We start from the raw sequence: 23766 nt of genomic DNA, 5'->3' as shown, positions 1-23766 counted from the left end.
ATAATTTGAGCATCAGTTTGATAAAACTGCATGAAAGCCAAATTTTCTGTTAAACTAATTAGTTTTGCAAATGAAAAATCTTTAAAATGATTTTTCTTCATGTTCATTTTTTGTTGAAAGACATGTCAGAAAAATGCTAAGGATTTTTTTGGTAATTACGATAGCAATTTTCATTACGGTTTATTACTAAACTGTAACATATTTTATACTAAACAGTGCGTGGAATCAACATTAGTCTTTGTGGTTAATTTAGAAAAAAATATGTAAACACAGAATTAGTCGGACGCTCTCTTTTTTCATAAACATGATATTACAAACATTTAATTAGGTTTAATAACAAAAAAATTCAAAAATTCTATGCACGATTTTGTGTAGTATTTGTACGTCAAGGAATCGGTAATATTATTGCTTCATACAACTATATTTTCACTATAAATTTGTAAATGCAAATTCTTTACAAAACTATGAGTGGGAAAAGCAATTGGTAACTTGATTATTACAGGATAAATTCTAGATTAGAGTGAAGCACTCAAAGGCTGCCTGCCACGAAGAGGAGATGCCTTGAGCATTTTCTAAAGGCTCGTATTCACGTTATGCTTGGCGAAATCTATGAAAACTTCCATGCAGTCGGGCTCGAAGTACCCGTGTTTAGCGATTTTGTTGTTCAGCCGCTAGTGGGCCACACGTTTGGCGAAGGGGGAATCTAAGATTTAATTTCATTAATTTAAAGTTTGTTTAGCACTTCTTGTTATGATAATTTGACGAGTTTATGTCGTTATTAAGTTTTCGCGTGTTAATTATCAAACAAAACATCCACACTGTTAGTGGAATAACTTAAGTTTATTAAATCTAAGAGCGTACTGACACGTTTTGACCAGCCTGTATCATCCCTTAGTATAAAACTATGAACAGTGCATTTCGGCCTATAGCGCGCACTTTTAATACGAAATATAAGATCGAAATTTACGGGTGCTCGTTATGCATCGGATATAAAAATTATAGATTTAAAAATAAGGGAAAAATGTGCACATAAAAATGTACTAAATATTGTTTGTTTAAAAGAACTGACATTAATTATGAACTTAAAAAATTTCTTTATCTGCCTTATCTGATCACATGAAAATTTTGTCATATTCACCTTCCGTTGCAATTTCAGGCTCATCATGCAATTTTGTTTCATATTTAACACTACTATTACTCTGATCCATAAATGAATAATCATCTTCCGTTCCATCTAGATTGTTAGGTATACTAAATTTTTAAGGACTTTTCAATTATATCGGTTTTAATGTCCATCTATGCTTTTATTATCCACTCAGACATCATTTCTAAACTTCCGTAACACATTTGGCCTCCTTTCCCTTGTTTTGTCCTTCTCTGCGTTCGATGTTCATTTCAAAGTTACGGCTTTAACGACTACAAAAAAAAAAAAAAAAAAAAAAAAAAAAAAAAGCATCTAACTCCTAAATCCCGGGAATTTCATTCAGATCGAAAGTGTATTCTTACGTTAAATAATGTCCTTTTTTTTTTCTCTAAATCCTAGAATAACATCCTCGGACACATCTGCATTAAATAGAAAGCACCCTCTTTGCAGAATTATTTACTCCTTCATGCATTTCCCCCATACACATATTGTTCACCTTATCGATTGTCAATTCAGTATGCAGTTTTTCGAAAGCCTGGGGAAAATCTTTGAATGAATGACTTCAGACAGTATGAGCATCACTCATGTATCTTTCAAGTTTCTTCACAAAGAAAAGGGCGTTATACGGCGAATATATCTAAAAACTATAAAAATGTAGTTTGAAATTATGGGTGTGCGTTATACCCCGGAATTCACGGTAAGTATTTTTACCTTACGAAATTTCAGTGAGTTAAAAGCTTAATTTAGGAGATAAGTGGTAAATCACCTTAACTTGTTAGAGTATGTATATGTGATCAAAACGAAATCTGAAAGCAAGAAATTTTATCTTATATTTAGGTTAATGTAATATCTTTCCTTTTAATATGACTAGTTTAGAGAAAGTTGAAAAATGAGCTCAATTTTTGGTTGCCTCAAAATATTATTTAAAACGCCCTTGGACTTTTGCTCTCAATCTAAAACATCTTTGCATTTTTTCGGGAAAAAAGAGGGGAAGTGGCCTGCATGCAAGACAATTTCGCATATATGTGCTTGGGTATGATAAAGCGTATCCATTTTCAGAAATTTAATTGAAAACTGGTAATTATCTTGAAATGTAAATTTTTAAGCTGAGCATATAAAATGAATGACTTCTAAAAAAATAGAGCAGAATTTTCTATAAATCTTGCAAGCGATGCATCTAAAGGATGGCTAGTATAATGCTGTGGAAAATTAGCGTTGAAACTCGTTAAAGTGAAAATAAAATTTATGCAATTTCTCTAAGAATTTTTTTCTCCCTATTAAGTGACGGAAGTGAAAGAGACCAGCTTTCCAGAGCTAAAAATGAATCACGTCACCCTGACAGTCTCGTATATGTGACAGAAACCAAAGCTTTGGCCAAACATATTTTGTACCTGTACCATGATAAGCGAAGAAATATGACCTTCGTCGCTCCACGCGCTGCATACTCAAAGCACGCTCAGTCATGTGGTACCGTAATCACGAAAATGGATTGCAACCTAACAGTGGAGGCATCTGAATTCGCCAAATGAGCGCAATCTCACCAATTTAGTCGCCAATGTTTATCTCTTGGAGTTATCGATCTAGAGACGTTCATTATCGAGGTAACAAGATGTAATTGACGTATTGAAACGCAAGAATGTCTTGCCAATGAGTTACGCATATTGCATGTTTCTGTTTCTCCAGAAACTGAAATAAATCGTAAATTACATTTTCTTGGTCTACGCATCCCCCTTCAGAATACATCTGAAGTAGTAAAATAGCATTCAACTTCAAATGTTACTTTCTGAGACCATTTATTAAAAATATTGGGCTTTATTTATAGTAACAATTTTATTTGCCTAAATTTCTTTTTAAAATTTATATATATTCTGATTCTATTTGGATCGTTTATTTATTCATTTGCATTTTACGTAACACGAATGTTCTATTACTTATAAAAGTGCGTGTTCTGCTTTTGATGGGAAAGCTATGTGTGTGCATAATTTTTCATATAACATCAACTAACGCAATTCCAAATGCGAGATAAAGCTTGAAACTTTGCATGTGCATAATGCAATGACTTAGAGTATTTTTGTTGCGTTTTTCATTGGGAAAATGTTTTCTGTTGCATCATGAATTTTGCAACGGAAAAAAATACTGTTATTAAAAACTTTCATGCTTAAGACAAATGAAAAGGAACGTTTAAAGAGTAAATGCGAGAAAAATTCACAGCATTGAACTCGGTTGCAAAGTCTGCAAGTCTTTTTAAAGTTGTCGTTATGACCACTTCTTTTTTAGACATAATAATCATAAGTCTGGTTAGGAAAGAATTCAAAGAAAATTGGCATGAAGGAAAGGAATAATGAATATAGCGGAAAGTATTAGCGTATAACGTGTTAACGCAAGTGTCGGAATCCAGTTTATAATCAGATTTTTATCTGACTTAGGCTATGGAAAGTTTCACAATATGTAAATAATTTCTTCAGAGTCAATGTATGACGTGAATGTGGAAAATTAAATGAAGACAAAGATAATAATCATTATATTTCAGAATCATCTATTGAACTGGCAATAAGAGGAAAGTTTTCAGTAAAATCTAGTAATGATAATAGACAAACGTAGAGTGTATACAACATAATTTTATTACTGTGTAAAACTGTTCTTGAGATGCATATTCTGATTCACTCAACATAATGGGCGCTATATCCACCCATAGTTTTTGGGAGCTTAGTACATCTTAATACAATGAATGATAGACAGAAATCGGCTGAGTGTTAGCAACACAGAAGCCAGCAAGAAAAGTGGCAGACGCATTTCAAAGAAACGTGGAAGAGTGTCAAAAAGTTTTGTTTTTATCTTATTCACTGATTGACTAGCACGTACCTGCACTGCAGTGTTATGTAATATCGTATGATGCGGATTAATTTGTAACTGAAGCAGTTTACATTAATATATTATAAACTGTTTCTATTTTGGCGATAGAAGGAAAAAATACCCAAATGTAAATGAAGAAAATAAGGGGCGTTTGGCAATTAAAATTTAAAGTTTGCTTTTAATTTTTATTTTAATTAGTTTTAGTTTTTTATTTTAATGAGTAGGAACAATTTAAAATTAAATTAAATAACAAAGACCTTTCTCTTTCTCTGAAAAAATTGTATTATCCTCTTTCCCGATTTGTTGGTCAAGAGGTAAGTCACACGCATTAAAATACCTCAATCTAACGGCTGTTTAAATAAGGGCATTCAACTAAAATAATCGACAATAGGAAGAGAGACCCATGAATGCAATTTAAAAGTAGGCAAACAAATGCAACCTTGGTTTGAAGTAAATTTTAAATAAAACTTTATCGATTTCGAAGGTGATCAGAAACAGATCATTGTTCTTCAGGAGAAAAAATAATTTTGCAAAATGTCAGAACCGACAACCATTTTTATATCGAAAATATCGGGGACCGCAATTTTACTTCCACAGATGGAGTTACATTCAAGTTTTGACCATTGTTTCGGTATGAAAGAAAAGTTTCATTTTTCAAAATGTTTTTGTTTCTGAAGAAGAAAGATCTGTGTTTGATAACCCTCGAAATCGATAGAATTTTATTGAAACGCTGTACCAAACTGTTTTTTGCTTAGCTTTTAAAGCAAACCTTGTCAGTTAAAATCGAAAGCATTGAGCGAATTAAGAAGAAAATATCGCATTAATACCTCCAGGTGTTTGCTGTCAAGAAATAAGTAGATAGCACATTTAGTTAGCGAGTGAAAGATTCGTAATTGGAGTCCTTGCGAGGTCACAGATGATTTTTAATTTTTCTTTCTTCGACAAAATTTATGTATAGTAGTACTGTGTTACTAAAACACGATAGATGATGATTCGTCGCCATTGGATTTTGTCGACAGACTCTCATGTCTCTCCCCAGTAGCCATTTTAAATGGATCGCATTTTCCCGTGTGTGTTCTGGAGGTGTAAGCGGTTAGAATGTCAAGTTAGCAACTGGAAGATCTGTGGTTCGAATCACGGCGAAGGCAAGGTTTGGCGTTCCAAGTTTCCTGCTTCAAAACAAACCTAATTTTATGTACAAAATGGCCAGCCAGAGCTTTTAATTTGAACCTCGTAGAAAACTTGACACCCTTGGAAGAGCTACTGTACGCTGAACTTCTCTTCCTACTGATCTCACTGATTGATCTCACCAATGGCCTAGTAGTTAAGACCGCTGAATGGTGACGTTCGACGTGGATTTGATCCGTGCCCTTTGGAAAAAAGATCCATTACTCTGAACGTATATACAGATGTCACACACACACACACACACACACAAAAAAAAAAAAAAAATCGCCTGGATGTATTCGGTAGCGGGCAAAATGGATATTTCAGTTGAAATAAATGATACCCGAAATTTTGTATATATGATATATATTAAATATAAATGATTACAATACTTCCTTTAATTCGGTCAAGGATGTGAAAAATAGACAATATATAATGTCTAAAATATATAAAAACATAATTTCAGTATGAAAATACAAGAAATGTATTAGTACTACCCAAAAATGAATTTTGCTACTGATTGAGTAGAGCATTAAATGGAGATTGAAATGTATTTTTAAAACTAATACGATATTCTCAAAAGTTTTCATAAATGTGATAACATAATTTGACAGAAATAATCATAACATTCAACCAGCTATAAAATTAAGAGTATTCGTAATCGAAAAATATTATTTTTGAATAATGTTCTTAGGACTTATTCACCATATTTGTTGCAGGTGAACACTGTTAATTTGATAGCTCGTTGAATATTATGATCATTCCTCTAAAATTATGCTGATACATTTTTATATTATGCATTAACGAATTACTGCAGCATGAACTTTATTTTAATGCATTAGGAAATCTAAAACAATAACTACTTCTTACTATAGAAATTGCCTTTATAAAATGTTTTTTCGCCTTATTTGTTTTCATCGTGACATAGGTGTATATTTTGGCGAGATATCGTTCTAGTAATATTTCCAGTTCCACCTTGGCGACACATCACTCTACCCATGCTTGCTTAAATGTCACGTGTGTTTGAAATAACTCCCTCGAATTATCATTCATAAGAGAGTTAGCTGAGCGAATGTTACAAATTTGTTGATTAAATTGTCTCCTATGCTCCTGAGAACAAGTGTTCGAATAACATAAAAATGACGGATACAAGTCGATTTATCGAAATAGACCATGAAAGAAAACCAACTACTGGATATGTTATGGGAAGTAAGTGAATTTTTATCAAAAAACCAAATTTTTATAGAAATGTCAATTTTGATAGAAAAGGAAAATTTTATGTATTCAGTAATTTTTCCGTGCAGCTCAAATATTCGTATATTGTAAACTTTTTTCAGTCAGGACCCCTTATCACTGAGATATTTTCGCGACTCCCAGGACCCCATAATATTTACAAAAATTTTGTGGGACGCTATAAACATTGCGCAAATTTGACACACGCGTGAGTGAAACTGTTAATTTTTTCACTTGTACTGTAATATACTATTGCAGTTTTAGGTCGTTAACTTTAATTTCTAATTTTAACAGATAGAACAATGTGAAACTTTAAAAATAAGTAATAGACGAAATGACAGCGTCACGTGCAAAGCAAGGAAAATAAACGTTTATAATATAAAAAGAATGCGTCGAAACATTTTCGTTTTTTTCTTTGTCTGTATTGTCTTATCTTTCTCTATTTTCAGACACACTGTGTAAAAATATTTGGTCATTGTAAAATTATTATAATAAGTTATAGAAATATCAAAACTTCTAAAACTTTCGGCGACCCCCAGTGTAAGAAACCCTGAACTACAAAATATTTTTCTCTGAAAATTTAGAATTATGGCTCTCTAAATGTAACACCGTATATTACCATTAAGACTGCAAATTTTCAATGTAGATTTATGTGTATGTGTCGTTACCGTACTAAAAATTATTCAGAAATAATTAAGGTTTACTGAAAGAATTACGGGGCATGTTTTAAAACTATTAACTCGATCGTCATTGTTGGAGCTCAGCCGGGGTCCACTTGTCAGTTTTTGCTCAATCAGAATTCTCACTGGAGCCCTATATAAGATGAGATTCGAGAATTTTTTAAAACTGAACTCAATTTCAAAGGAAAATTCTTCTAATGTGGTAACGTTTCATTTTAACAAGAATTATGACTGAGAATGCTCTGTATACCTAGGAAACCAACATCAGTAGAAGTATAGACAGTTAAGAAAAGAAAAAGCTACTCTCACTCACATGTTGCCGCTCAATGTCCGGTAAAAGAAGTAGACTATTTTCTTTTTCGGCTCAACTTCCGCCGAATGAAAGTGGACATCGCCAAAATGTAAATAAAAGCGCATTAAATTTATAAGAACTTGGTTGGGAATGGGAAACTGCCATTGTATCTAGTGTTTCATTGTATTCGGCGGTTGCAATTAGTTATCCTCACAGGATAGAAAATTTATATCGCTTCAAATGACAGCGAGCATAGTGCAGTGAAATAATGAGATAAACTGTTCAAACTGACGTATCACTTATACGGAATCTCACATACTATGTTGATAGCCAGGAGTAGCACTCTTTAAATTTTTTTTTTTCCTTCCCCGCCCCCGATCATGGAGGTAGGAATTAAGAATTACCTCCATCCCCCCGATGCACATTTACTTTGATGGGTATAATTGTACCAGCAGGGACTCTCTGACCCCGGTCCTTGCTCGTTTCCGTTCAGAATTTCTTTCTCATACTGTTTCTCACCTTCTCTCTATTCTGATCAGCGATACTCTAATCATATTTCATTTCTTATACTGTTAAAATAAAGTTCCTCCCTACAATCCTTTGAAATAGTACACTATACTGTATATTACAGAAAATGCATTTTTTCCTCTCTCATACTTTTTTTTTAGGGTCAGATTAATTCGTCCAAATTCGTTACGCTCCGTACGTGCGATACGATATGCAACATATTTTGCATGGCCTTATTTATTACTACACTATATAATATAGTGCAGCTTACAACATGGTTTATTACAATTGTCTCAAATTGGCAGCTCACGAGCCACACACAGCCCCCAAAAGCAATTTTATGTGACCCACGAATACATTTCATTTATTTACTTTTTGCAAAATATCAAGATTTTTGTTATTTTCGTTCAAGTCCGAGTTTTTGTCAGCGAATATTTTGCCATAACCTTTAGATATGTTTACGTAAAAAAATTGTTATAATCGTTCAAACAGGAACAGCACCATCATAAAATTTTAGGTGCAGAATGCGTAGGGAAAAGAAAAGGGTAATTTGAGTAAAATAACATATTTTTGGGGAGGTAGGGGAGTATTTTTGGATTATTTGGACTTCTCGTTCAAGCATTCGGTTGAATTGCCGTGTTTTGGCCTATTTTCCGGTATACATGCGACAATGATCAACCCATGTATGCATGTACTACAGATGTGTTTAAATATCCGTGGATTTATACGCTTTACATTTTATCGTCATTCCGCTGAATAGTTGTCATCGATTGTAAAAATGTAAATATTTGCCACAGATTTTTGTAGCCCCCTCATAAAATTTTATTGTTTCTTAAAAAGTGGTCCACAAGCCATAAATGTAGCCAAGCAACTTTTTCCCCGTCAGTTCACAAAATCGTCAGCTCCATGGTGACGTTTATCAGGGTGCAGATAATGAAAAAACGCGTTTTAAATTGCCTAAACTAGACTTTTTGAACGAAAATGAATATTTGAATTTTTAAATATGAAAAAATAGATAATATTCTTGTTAATATTTTCGTACTTTCACATGAGAGTCACGAGTACTTTCTAAAAGTAATAAGTTAGACAAAAATGTATATTAGCTTACTTGTAGAGATAAAACATTCAAGAGAAAATGGTCAAGTTACGTAGATCATTACCTGATTTTCATGTACAACTTCAATATTATGAAGCCCTTTTGTTTGGAACGTGCCTTATGAAGGCGTGCTACCCTTGGCAAATAAATTCTTCTTTTTTGATACTTTGAATTAATAAGTCATCTTAATTTTTATTATTTTTCATTGCAAACTTGGACATAATTTATTCTGCCTGACTTTAGATGCCTTCGTGGAGTAAGAACATAAAGAAAAAAACTTTTCTTTTATGTAGTAGAGTTATCGGTTTCTTATGAATCAAAATAATCATTACCAAGGCACATGCTGAAAGGTTCGGAATTCCTTGCGCTTTGAATTTATGTCTGCTAATTATTGTAGGAGTTTTAGCTTGAAGCTGTGTACAAAGTCATAAACCTTATCTGTCTGGGATAATTCGTAATTAATTGGATTATATAGGCATTGCTTATTGTAATTTCCATAAGGCTGTCATCTTCTGTTCAGAATCGTGCCGATCCATTTTCTGTAGTCTGCCATCAATTCTCTTTTTTCCCGAGAAGTCAGTTTTTGAAGAAGCAAACTGACGCTTTATCAGTTAAAACGGCTTCAACTCTTAAATGAAGAGGGCTTTACCGTTTTCATTGGCTTAATTTTCCATTTCGCGTTTTAAATAGGCATATATAAAAATATTAACAGGCAAATTTAGAAAAAGACATGTAATTGAACACAGAATCGCATTTTACGTTTGTGCAGTATTCTAAAAATTATTTCGCAACAATCGGGACTTATTCATCAGAGAGTGTTAAGTGTAACGAGCCAGCGGGCATTTATCACATGACGTTTTCTGCCTCAACAATAACATATTTAAATAAGGGATGAAACGGGAAAGATTCTATCAGTAGAAATTACTGATGAGAAGGATGGAGCAGCGAGTAAATCTGCTCGACTTTGACCACAAGATGAAACGGAAAAGGACGAGTCTGGAGGGACCAGAACACGCACATCCAACCATTTAGATGACTTTTCTTTCAACTGTACAGGTTTTCCATTATTGTTTTGCCAGATCTACATCTCTACATATGTAATAATGTACATATGTTAATTATTACATTGTAATGTAATAATTATGTGTAATAATAATGTAATGCAAGAATATATTTATATTTAGAATAGAGTTTACTTATTAATTAAGAAGTCAAACAACAAAAGTCAGCGTTATATTTTCAAATTATACTTATGCGTTATACTTATGTTTACTAGGCTCCTTTCAATCTGATCACTTGACACAGTTAATTAGGTGAATTTGTTGGCAATATAAAAAAGTCTGCATCGTATATACTCTAGATGTACATAGCAAGATTGGAAATATTTGACTTTGAAAAGTAAGGTTTTCATTGGCAATCTTCAAATTTAACGCTTTATTATTGTTTAGTAAAAGTTTTCTGTTCGATACAACAGTTTTATAAGAAAAAATTCGGATTTTAATAAATCTGTCATCACCTGACTCTAGTTAAAACACTATATACCACGGGAAGTTCATGTTCTTTAAAATTTGATCAATTTTTGCTTAAATTAAGTACCGCTTTGTATAGTTTGTGATTACGTCTTCGAGAGAAATGTATTAATATGTTTTAAAACGATCCACATTCCTCACTTGAGAAAGGCTGCATCAGGTGCTCTCGACCGGGGGAGGGATTTCATAGTTTCAGGGAGGAATTCGGTCAGTCTTTTAGTTAGCTGTTAAGTAGTTTTAGTTTATGATCATAAAAAAACTACTTTTAACTCAAGTTTTGGTGTTTATCAGCATTTCCTAGTCTTCTCTATTCTTTAATTTATAAAAAATTATCTAAATCTAGAAAAAAAATTTTAACTAGAACTAGATAGAAAACTATCTAATTGAAAAATCATCTAAATTTAGATAAATGTATGTATTTATTCTACGAGTTTGGGGAAAAGAGTGGAGGAATGATCTTCTAGCAATGGTGAAAGGAGTGCTTGGGGTAAAAAAGGTTTGAGAACCCATAGGGTATATGAAGTTCGGATCGTTTTCTTTCAGTTCTTTTCATGTATAGAAGTATGAAAATAAAGGTTAATTAAAAGAAATCTGTATGTACTCATTACATTACCAAGTATGGGATTCTGAAAAAATAAATCATTTATTCTTCGTAAGTGCATTTTTTTTTTTTTTTTTTTTTGTATCAAAAAAAAAAAAATATTTCTTTGACGGAACATGTAAATTTCGAACTCGCATTCTCTCCCCCCTCCCCATAAAATTCAGTATATTTATTTATGTTCTCATTGTTTTTTTTTTTTTCCCATGGAATTTATCAGATACAAGTAATTTTGATTAGTCTCATTTGTATGTGAACAGCATTTTTTCCGCTAAAGATTAATAAGAAAAGAAATCTGTTGACGGAGAACATTTAAATTCTGTGGTAAAGATAATTTCTGATAATTACTCTCCAAGGCTAGCAATTTTATCAAAAATTAAAACGCCATCAAGTGTCAAGCTGTTGTAAGGAATGAAGGAAGTTTATAATTATTTACATACAAATACATACAGGGGTTGGACAAAAATATGGAAACACCTTTAAAAAAAACATGTTTCTTTGCTTAATATGGTGTAGGAAACCCGTTGGCATCCAAAACAGCTTGCAGTATTCTCGGAATGGATAAATACAGTTCCTGTATGTTTGCCAAGGGAATATTATACCATTCTTCCTGCAAAACGGTGGCAAGTTCAGATAACGATGTTGGCGGTGGATAACGAGAACGCACTTTCCGTTCCAATGTAGACCACAAAGGTTCGATAATATTTCAGGTCTGGTGACTGTGGTGGCCAGAGGAGATGGGACAACTCATCCTCGTGCTCAGAAAACCAGTCCTGGACAATGTGAGCTGTGTGAACAGGGGCTTTGTCCTCTTGGAAGACACCATCACCATCGGGGAACAAAGTTTGTACCATGGGATGAACTTGATCGGCCAAAATGTTCACATAAGTCTTGGCAGTCATGTGCCCTGACACAGTTATCATGGGGCTAGCAGAGAACCACGATATGGCTGCCCAAACCATAACAGAACCCCCGCCATGTTTCACTCTTGGCAACAAGCAGTCTGTATTATAGGCTTGAGATGGCGTTCTCCAGACGTAAACTCGGCCAGAAGTGTTAAACAATGTGAAAGAAGACTCGTCAGACCATATTACTCGCTTCTACTGCTCTATAGTCCAGGCTTTATGACTTAAACCCCACCTTTTCCTTTTATGGGCATTAGCATCACTTATGAGTGGCTTCTCAATTGCAGCACGGCCAGCAATTCCCTGTTTATGAAGCTCCCTTCTAATTGTTTTGGTACTCACAGGGTTCGGTAACACAACATTCATTTCAGCAGTAACTTTTGCAGCTGTGGTCTTCTTATTTTTCGTCACAATTGCCCTTAATGATCGTCTGTCACGATCACTCAGGACACACTTTCGTCCGCGCTGTGATTTAGCAGATGATGTTTTTCCGCTTTTCAAATATGCGGAATAAATCTTCGATACAGTACCTCTTGAAACACTAAGCACCTCGGCTACCTTGCTTACGGAACCACCTACCATACGTGCTCTAACAATTTGCCCACTTTAGAAGTCTGTTAACTCTGACATAATGCAATGACAACCTCACATAACAGTACTCCGACAACAACTGAACTGTTTAGCACATTTACGAAGTTGTATAGGTGGCGTCAGTAGTCAAAAACGCCAGCACCACCTACATATTTCATTAAAATCAATCTTTCTTTTCAAACATACATTTCACAAGGTGTTTCCATATTTTTGTCCATCCACTGTATATTTTTATTTATGCATCGAATTAAAATTTAATAAATAAAAGAGAAACTGAGTTGTCATTATTTATTCTTGGTTTTTTTCTACTTGGAAACTTTTCTCTGAAAAGGTAAGAAAGTTTTCATAATTCCTTTTAGTTTAAATTCAAGTAAGTTGTTTAATGATATTTAAACATGCTAGAATCATTTTAAATAAATGGCAGTCTAAGAATTTTATATTTAGCCCACAATATATTTGAATTACAAAGTGCAAGCGACAAAAACGTCTTGCAGGTATCAAACATTAGATTTCCAGATGGAAAATAAATATAAGTTTGAGTTTTTTCTTTACTATTTCTTTATTTATGTTTTAAAAAATACTTAGTGAGCGAAATTTAAAACTTATTTACAATATTTTGTTAATAAAAATTTCAATTTTGTTAAAAAAATTGTGACCCGTCAGCTGTTTACATATCGCGCATGCGGCCCGTGGGCAAGTTGAGACCAGTGCTTTACGGTATTTATCTAATTCAGCTGAACTAAATGAATTAAATTATCTTTGCTTTCCAATACAGATTTTTCAGAAGAATAAAAATGTTCGCATTTATTTCGATTAACAATCAATTTTCACTTTTCACTTCCATCATCTTCATCATATTCAAATATAATATGATGAGGATGATGGAAATTATATAGTATTTGCTTCTTTTTAAATCGAAACATTATAGCGACTAGTAAACATTTTTCAGCTTAGAATTTTGCATGCCTAAACATTTTGCAGCTTTGCAGTAAAGCTTCATTTTATCTGTATCCGAGATAAATAATACACATTTATACAAAGGATGTAAATACGTCGCAATTGAAATAATACCATATTACGTAAGCTAGCCTGAAATTTTCTAAAATTCAGCTGTTTGCTAAATTTGTAGAAAGTAAATTTTTAGAAAATTGTTTTAATCTAATACACAGTGGAATGAAATGTTATAACTACTTCAAAATATTATTTTGAAGTTAATGCATATTAGTAGCAAAAATTAAAATAGCGACAAGATAAATTATACATAATTTATATTTGTTTGAGTGTTTACAGAAGCGAATCTTTGTCGCTTGCGTTAAGTGTCGTGTTCGTGCAAGAGTGGAGAACACGAAGGTGAGCTATTTTTAGCCTTAAGTACGAAAGATAAAATTCCGGGCCACCTATTTATGCACTAATGAAACGGAAAGCATTCTGAGAAAATGGCATGTACAGCACGCATACGTGTGCTATAAATCTGACTTGTGACATTTAATAGTAATTGAAAGTTGAATATTTTAGAATGTTTTTTTTTAGCTTGTATACAAACTGGTTGCATTTAAATATTCACGACTAGTTAGCATATTTTAATTTAATGAGGTGCCAGGGATCAAATGTCTGTAACAGAACTTAAAATTATTCATATACAACTATTCACTTATTAATCATGATATGGATATCTTTAAAACTTATCTGAATTTGATTTGATAAATTTCGTTAAACAGTTGGTCATTTTTGGGTAATAATTCGTTTTTATCAAGATAAGCTTGAAAACGGCTTTATTATATTACGAGCAGTAGAGCAAAATGTATGAATGGTGCAGCATATTTCATGTCATAGAGCAATGAAGAACCGAGGCCGAGATGAAACTTGAAGTATCACTCCAACTTCGTTGACTGGCAAATTAGCAAGCTTGTGTGGTTGACTTTCTCAGTTTTACGTGTATGATGTAAATGATGCAGTTTTCCATATAACTTACTATCTGAAGTTATCTCTATAGAAATATCTAGGTGTACTCTCTAGTTTCATTATGAAGCACTGGCATGTACTGGCCTAAGAGTAAGGACACTGGTAGTTGCAGAATGCTTTTGCTTGTTAAAGAAAGTTGCATCAAGAAAAGAAGAACTAAATTGTTCAGTTTAAACATCAGTAAATTAAAAATTAATTTTTTCTAAGAACAATCACAATGTCTGCTAAGTCATAAAAAAAGTCAATGCTCCAAGGTTTTATGCCAAACATCTTAATACTTATCAGACAAAAGCGAATATTGATGACCGTGTTTACCATCCCTGCTATTCAGCAGTAAATTCAGAGACGAGAAAGAGAATCTTTTGGCAGTGTGTTGCTTTTGTGCTGATGTAGGGTTCCTCACTCTTTTTGTCTAAGATGAACGTCGAGAAACTTAGTGAACTGTGTAGCGACTTATCACTGAATTCAAACAACTAAAACGTCGACTCAAGAAGGATTAAAATACCCTTTATTTCACTTACAATAAGAATAACAGTCGGCCCTTCTGGGGTTTACAGGAATCCTCTACTCGGGATTTAACTCAGAAGGAGAACTAAGAAATTAAACTGTAATTAACTAAAAGAGACTCAGCCAAAATTAAACACAAGTATAGATACTTGTGTGATACGTAGTTGTTGAAGAAGTTAAGAAAAGAAGTAGAAAAGAAACAAATGCCCTTTTATGTATGGATGTTGCATGTCAAATTTTGGAAACAAAACAAACAAACAAACAAAAAAAAAAAAAAAAAAAAAAAAATCTGAAATTTTTCAGATTTTAAATTACGTCCAAAGGGGCGTTTTTTTAACGTTTTGAGTGTTACCTTTATTTATTAAATATCATGTTCTTTGCACTTAAACCATAAAATTCAGTTCAAGAGCAATATCGCAAAATAATGTTAAATTAAGCATATCTTTAGAATTTCCGATATACACAGTCTCGCGAGCTGGAGATAAAAGTATTTTTTTTCTATATAACGTTGCCAATTCTCGCTTTTAAAGCATTGAGTTTGTAAATCAAAAATTCGTTAAAGTTCTACAAAATATAAAATCTATAATAAAACAAATTCCAAATTTGGGATTTCAGATGCCCATATTCGCAGTAGGATTTCGTCATTCAAAATTCGATGGCTCTATGTACCATTGTTTTATCCCAATGCGAGAAATAGACAATCATTTATGCAGATTTTTCATTATTTAATTTCTTCAAATATAATGCAGGACTCTAACATTTTGTGGCAACAGTTTGAAAAGTGAACCGATGTTTATGAGTCCGACGCAAAATGCCAAAACGAAAGCAATAGTCCTTCGGGACTGAAATCCCTTTGGACTAAAAAAAAAAAAAAAAAAAAAAAAAAAAAAAAAAAAAAAAAATCTGAAATGTTTCAGATTTTAAATTACGCCCAAAGGGGCGTTTTTTAACATTTTGTGTGTTACCTTTCTTTATTAAATATCATGTTCCTCGCACTTAAACCATAAGATCCAGTGCAACAGCAATATCGCAAAATAGTTTTAAAACGAGCATATCTTTAGAATTTCCGATACAGAGACTCACGCGCTGGAGATAAAAATGTTTTTTCTGCACAACGTTGCCATTGCTCGCTTTGAAATCCTTGAGTTTGTTAATCAAAAATTCGTCAAAGTTTTAAAAAATAGGAAATCGATCATAAAACAAATTTCAAATTTCAAATTTGGTCTTCCACATGCTCATATTCGTTGGAGGATTACGTTATTCAAAATTCGATGACTCTATGTACCGTTATTTTATGACAATGTGAGAAATATACATACATTTACGCAGATTTTCATTATTTAATTTCTTCAAATCTAATGCAGGACTCTAACATTTTATGGCAACAGTTTGAAAAGTGAACCGACATTTATCCGTCCGACGCAAAATGCCAAAACGAAACTAATAGTCCTTCGGGATTCAAATCCCTTTGGACTAAAAATTAAGCTAAAACTGTCGTTTACATTTACATCAAAGACACAGAAGTAGGTATTCCTTTCCAGTATTTCACATTTATTTTATATTCTCACAGTTTCAATTCTCACAGGCATGGGCCTAATTTACTTCTAATTTCCCTTACTCGCAGAGTTTACCACTCGAAGATCTTCATGCGAGGTTTGCCCTACCCAAGGATAATTGAAGTGCTGATAAGAGCGCGATAGATATCGCGCTGAGGCCAGCCTAACTGACAAGTATCAAAGTATCACAATAGATAGGAGTTATTATGCATTTCTCAAGAGAAAATTAGCTATAGAAGTTATTCATCCTATTTCTAAACACTTAATATTGACGGTTTCTTCTGATTTATCATCTGGAAAAGCAGAGAAAATAAAAATTTGTTGCTTATTAAACACTTCGAAGGAAATCGTTTTCAGATGGTTTGTTTCGCAGACTTTTGTGTTCTGGCAAAATTATAAGGTATTGCCTTTTGAGAGAAATATATGCTGCAAATCTCGTGCACAAGTTCTCCCATATGGCTTTAATTTACAATGAAAAAAGTAATATAGCCAATTTTTTCGGCCATTTGAATTTGTGATTTTGAACAGCTTCTTTTAAATTTAAGATTTTATGTTCTATGCTTTTAATTTCTGGGAAGAAGGCTAATTTTTGAACAGGTAGGCGTATCGTAACTACTAGATTAAAATTGTTTCGCGTGTTAAAGTGAAAAATTCACACAAGAATCAGATTGCAGTTTTTTTAGTTTTCTAATTTTCATATTTTTTAGTTGTTTTTAAAATGTATCTTCAAGTTTTCGAAATTTTAATGGTAAATTCTTCTATATGTTATACTATAATCTGAAGTTTTCAGGTTGTGATATTTTTTCTCATTTAACGACTTTAGTAAGGTATGGATCTGAAAATTAACCTGAAGAAAATTTTTGTATTTTTTATTATCAACTCTGCTCCACTGCCAGCTTCTGGGTGTAGTTTTAAATTCGAGTAAGTTGTATGTTTGTGTTTTTATTTCGACATATGCGATGATTTAAATCAAATTGCCATGAATGCTATTTATGCTGCTATGTCTTTCTATTTCATATACTATACACTATGCATAGCAAGTGATATTTTGGTAGATTAACTACCGTCAATCTATGTTTAAAAATATGCTTTATATAATTTCCGTTAGAAACTTTAATTTCTCTACGAACTTCATTGTATTAAAATGAAGATCATGAAGACTTGTGCCTTAATGAGTAAGGTGTGTACTGAGCTTTTGATTAATGACCTAAAAAGTTTGTTGGAGGAGGTGGTATTCTTTTATGTCGAATTCATCAAGGAAAATTCCAGAGCATTGCTTCCTGTAGCTTAAAATTATGTGGAGCAAGAGATCATCAGTTAATCCTAAAACGGGCATGAAAGAAGATAATTTTTGTTATGATATATTACTTACGAGGAGAAATTTTACCAATTACCTTAAAACATTAGTCTTGCCATAAGTTTTTTTAAAATTATTATTTAAAACATGCAGTTATTAAGGAAACTTTATTGAAGCTTGGTACTTATTATTTCGAATAAAAGTAACAAGTTCATTGCAGTAAAATGTGCGTAGTTGCTATATATAAGACGATATTACCAGACGATATTTCTGGTCTACCATTTTGACAACAAACATAGCCTTTAGTATTGTATTTGGCTTGGAATCGAAATCATCATAATGGCAAATAAGGACCGATTTAACATAAAATATATATATTTTTAGAATTTTTTAAATGCGATTATTGTTGTGTTTTTGTCCACCAAAAGTTTTGCAACAATACTTTGTTCAATAGTTAAATGTACAAAATCGAGTAAACTGTTTTCTTATACTTTTCTCATATACGGTTTCTTCTAATTAAACGAAAATTATTCAGATTTCGCAAACTGGTCATTTGAATAAAGACTAGGTTTATCGAAAATAGAAACGCATTAATAATAAATTTATAAAGTTTTTTTAAAGTATAAAGTGATAGCTGTTCAGAATAAAGTAAATAAAGAGCGAAAAATAAGAAAAAGCAAGTAGTGAAAAGCATATTGAGAGACATATCCAAAAGAACAAGCCCCAAAAGAAATATACTTTGTTGATTATATTACTCAGCTTGAAAACTCAAGTTTATTAAATAAGTTTTAAAGTGTGTTTGCCCCAATTAATGATTTATACTCCCCTTCCAATAGATCGCAATTGCTACTTAAAACGTTTGTTTAAAGCAGGGATATCGTCATGCGTCGATCCCCTAGTCATATATGAAAATTTAGAGGGGTTCAATGTTGATCAAGGGGTCAACTGGGGATCGAAAGCCGAATATGTACGGGAAACTAATCAGCATAATCAAATTTCCATTGATTACTTAGAAAAATATTAATAAAATTGATAATTAATTGTTTATTGATATAAAGCTGTATCATGTAGATAGTCTTATTCAAAAGGCATGGGTACACTAAGTTTTGGAATTTAAAAGTCCTTCCGAAGGATTTCCCAAAGGTTGTTACCGAACTATTGATTATTCGCTGGTCTTACCTACAGAGACAGGCTTACTTTTTCTTTCTTTAAATGGATGTACTTTTATTAAAAAGAATTACCTTTAACGTAGGAAAAAATTACTCACAGCAAAATACTTTATTTAGTAACTAAAAACTGTAAGAGGGAAAACATTAAGTGTTATAGACTTAAATAACTTCCTAAATAGTAACAACTAATCTAAGCATTTTTATTAATTAAAAATTATTAAAGCAAGCAAGTGAAATGTTATATAAGGAGAGGGCTTTGCTATTTTAATATATGGAATTGGATATTTTACCGCACTGCAATATTTAAAGAAGAAAGCATACATTATAATCATTACACATTACTTTAAAAAGCATACATTACTTTTTAAAAGATTTAAGCAAAATTTTCGAATATTCTATTTTTACATAAATAAATACCCAGTAAATATTGTTACGAAACGTCCAGCTGCGGTAACATAACTTCCCCGCAAATCGGATTTAGGGTTGCCATATTTGGCGCAAAATCAACCATTTAGCGACATTTGGGGACACACTTGGTGATATGCCATAGACGGATGAAGAACATTCTGAAACGAATTCTTACCGATTTGGCCCAGAATGTTCTCAAAAGCAGGCCAAAAAGCTATATAAACCCTGCCTGTACACGGAGCAGCAGTCTCAGATTCGAGGGGTGGCTTTCATGCGTGAAGGCTGCCTGTCTCCGACGCTGCTATCTGGTTTTAACCACGTCATTACTTAGTCATTACTTAACCACGTCCTTTGCCTCATGCATTTTCGCTATGCCTAACGAACATCGCTCGGTCCTTGTGGACCAATCTTATGCTATTCTTCTGACGTTTTGGCATAATATTGATCGTACTGCAAATAAAGAGATGTATGAAGCTCTTAATAATATAGATGTTTTACAAGAACAACTAAGAAACGGCAAGCCTGTGAAGTCAGCGCTACGGAAAGCTGAGAAGATTTTCTATGCCCTTATGGAGAGGGAATGCTATATGTTAAAGCAATAAAGATTTCCTTTATGGATTTTTCTAAAAAAGATCCGATAGTGATCGAATTTCATAGAAGACAAGCTGAAAGGAAGAGAGAGCAGTTTCTCAAATCCGATAAGTCTACAGATGATGAGTGGAAAACGCCGACCAAAACTGCAAAGATTTTCACTGCTGCTGTTACGGAACCGTTGAAACCCCTTGCGAAGAAGACTCCCGCTGCTACTGAGGTCTCCGACGTAGTGACGACGAATAGTTTTGAAGCACTGGCCGCAGTTCTTGTTTCCGTGCCTATGAACTGCGCTGAGAATTTGGAAAAAGATGTTACTGATCTTACGCCTGACTCGACGACTAAGACTGAACCAAAAACTGAACGACTTCCTCCGATTTTCTGCCCCAGGCCGGATGTGAAATGGAGTGATTTACGAGGGCTCTTTACCAAATATGGTGTTAAGGATTACGTTGGTGTGCTGACTAAAGATAAAATTACTCTGATTTTCAACTCGAAGGATCATAGGGATAGAGCACTAGCTGTGCCAATGAAAGATGAAGTGCACATTTCGACTAAAGAAAGAAACACCACTTAAGGTGGTGATTCGTGGCCTGCCTGACGACTCGTCTGTGGAGGATATCAAGGCTGAGCTGATCAAAGATGGTTTTCCTGTACTGAAGGGGACGCAGTTTACTAGGAAAATAGATCATAAAGAAGTTAAGCTACCGGTTTTCTTTGCTCCATTCAAGAGAAATGATGAAAGCAGGAGCATCTACAAAAAGAATTCTATATCTTCGTGTCAAGTTTAGAAGATATAGAAGTAATCTGAGCACCATGATTTGCTTTAGATGTCAGCGTTACGGCCACGGCCAGTTATTTTGCACTAAGATGTCTCAAGTATGGGCAGGGACACCTGACCTACACCTGCAAGTTAGCCAAAGAAGTGAAGCCTACTTGCACGAACTGTAAAAAGGATCATATTCGAAGTTGTGCGAATTTCGGCCAAAAGTTCGTGAAGCCTCTGCTAAGAAGAAAATGAATTCAGCGCGGAAGCCGCAGTCAGAGAATTTGGCCCCGCTGACTGAAAAACCAATCTTGAAAGATAGAAGTATGCCATCAAAATCTCACTCGGATGCTAGCATTCCAGCTAAATTGGATTTCGCGATGGACAAAAACTTACAGATGATTGCTTAAGTTCCTTGAATTTGTGGGAAAATGTAAGAAAATAGAATCTCCGAAGGAAAAAGTTTTACTTGCCCTGGGAATTGTCGAACAGATGATAAAAAATGGACTTCTAAATTTCTCCTATTTTCTCTGTATGATGAACTTGAAATTAACTCTGCTTACTTTCTAGGGTGCTTGGGTCTCAGGTGATGGCGCCAGCCTCCGCACTTTTCGTTCCTGCTCTGGTAGTTACGCCTACTCCTCATGACTGACCTCTCTCTACGCCTGCCATGCTTTAGGCTCCTCACTCTGCAGTTCAGGATTCTTTCCTCTGGAAATTAATCGTCTGGTATTTCTAAAGTCATGTGCCATTTTGGCTTTGTTTGTCATCGATCCGGAGACGTTGCGCTTTGCGCGATATTTCGGCGATAACTGTGCGGACCTTGGATGTGGATGTGGAGTAGCAGTTTAGTGTCGAGGTGTCTCGTCAGTGCATCCAGTATATCGTAGCGCATCGTCGAGCGTATCGTGAAGAGCATCTTGAGTGTGTTAAGACAAAGAACGTGTATGTACATATTCTTTGGTTGAGCTCCGAGAGCGATCGACCGAGTCAGGAGCTGTATATAGTGTTTTGCCGTGAAGCTGTCTTCACCGTTGTAGCCTGAAGACTGTGTTGCTGATTGTTTCAGCGCGCTTATCATATTTTTTCGACGACTATAAACGTGTTTTTGGAACTGTCCTAAGTAATACCGGTAAACAAATTATGTTTTTATAATTCATCAAGTATTGTCGTCAATCTACGTACGAACCCGTAAGAAACGCAACAATATATTCCTAAATCATGTCTATAAATATTAAGTATGAGAGTTTTCTGTATAACGTTGATTCATATGTAAGTAACAAATAAGTTTAAAATTTAGAAAAAAAAAAAAAAAAAAAAAAAAAAAGGCAATTAAGGGCATTAAACTGTCGAAAGTTTTGAATAAAAATCTATCGATTTTGAGAGTGATCATACCTCTTTTCAGAAGCAACAGTTTTGTTGCTAAGGAAGAGAGACTTGCATATTTAGTTTCGATTAACTTGTATGCTCGTTTTCATGTTTGTTTCCAGTCAACGTGATACTTAGATGCGATTAACGTGTCTAAGATCGTCATTTTCTTTCGATTACTATTATAAAGTTAACCAATTTGATCAACTCAAAGACATTCGTCACAAATTAATGAGCTCATATATATTTTGAATTTCACACCATTTTGGTGATCAGTTAACACCGGAAGTGCAGAAATGTAGCTGCAAAAATATAAATATTGCCCATATAGGTTTTTTTCTTATAAATTTCTTATTTTTATAAAGTGGCTCGTTTTTATCTTTTGTTAACAAAATATTACCCTTAAACCTTAAAAACCGTTAAACAAACGTTTCCACCAAGTCACCAGAATTGGCTTGGGAATGCGGATAGTCAGAAAGTACCAAAAGTCTTGTTTGGAAAGTAGTATTTGTAAATATCTTTTCCAGGATATTTTTAGATTTTCTGTTTTGTGCAGAATACAGGCTGTTCTCACAGTTTTTGTTTGTTTTTGATATTTCGAGTTTGAATGTTCTAGTTTTAAAAGTTCTAGCATCAATACTAGATATGTTGGTAATATTCCGGATAGCGCGCATAACTCTTCAAGATTTTGTGAGGAAAATAATCTGGTATTCACATTACAATTGAAAAAAAAAAAAAAAAAAAAAAAAAAAAAAAAAAAAAAAAAACATGAAAATTTCCACACAGCGAAACTTTTCTGTGTAACACAAGTCGAACTACCTATGATCAGCAATCTTATCCACTATGCCAATGATAGGCTTGTTTCTGTTTTAATGAAAACAGTTTACATTGGACAAGAGTCTTATAACAAAAATACAGTTTCGTGATTTTATCACTTTTACAATTTCTGAGCTTATGACTAAAATTCTGCTAACACAACAAAGCAATTAAAAATGTATGCTTTTCTATTCGGAAACTTTATTTTAGAATTTAGTGAAAACGTAACGAAAATTATGAAAATAGTCCTTCATTCTTTTAGTACACTTCTTTTTCAAGGTAATTTTTTAAATAAAAAATAAGTGAAATGTAAAAAAAAATTAAAAGACGTATAAAATGTAAAACCAGGGTGTTTATAATTAAAGAACCGTATTTCAAAGCTGTCTACCAGCTAAGCCAGTAATCAGGAAATTGTGAAATTTTGTTGCGGACTTAATGAAGGGATGAGAATTTCTTTCAGCGAAAAAAAAATAGTTGCAAATAGCGTCAGAAGAGGGCATTATATTAATAAATTATACATTTAGCCATACCGTAGCAATAGTTTTACAATTTTACAAATTTTGTTACAAAAAAAAAATGTCTTCCACATGATGGCCATCATTTTCGGCTACCGTCTGAAATCGCAAGACGGCATGTTCCACAGTTGACCGAAGTATATGCTGGGAAATATTCAGCAAGTGGCGTGAAGTGCTGGCTTTAAGATCAGGTAAAATTCTTCGTTTGCCGCGAAT

General features: G+C 33.5%; 1 protein-coding gene across 1 annotated transcript in view; it reads left to right on the top strand.

The window, feature by feature from the left end:
• The first annotated feature begins 6164 nt into the window (after positions 1-6164).
• Positions 6165-23766, top strand: part of LOC118196232 (band 7 protein AGAP004871-like) — a 57530-nt gene continuing 39928 nt past the window's right edge. Inside the window, exon 1 of the mRNA XM_035367662.2 lies at positions 6165-6373. Coding sequence (XP_035223553.1) covers positions 6304-6373 — 70 coding nt within the window. The 5' untranslated portion in view covers positions 6165-6303. The remainder of the gene's footprint in view (positions 6374-23766) is intronic.

Source organism: Stegodyphus dumicola, chromosome 8, assembly GCF_044657685.1.
Source record: "Stegodyphus dumicola isolate Sdum_Otavi_A_Nest chromosome 8, ASM4465768v1".
Classification (NCBI taxonomy): domain Eukaryota; kingdom Metazoa; phylum Arthropoda; class Arachnida; order Araneae; family Eresidae; genus Stegodyphus; species Stegodyphus dumicola.
This window is presented reverse-complemented; position numbering and strand designations above follow the sequence as displayed.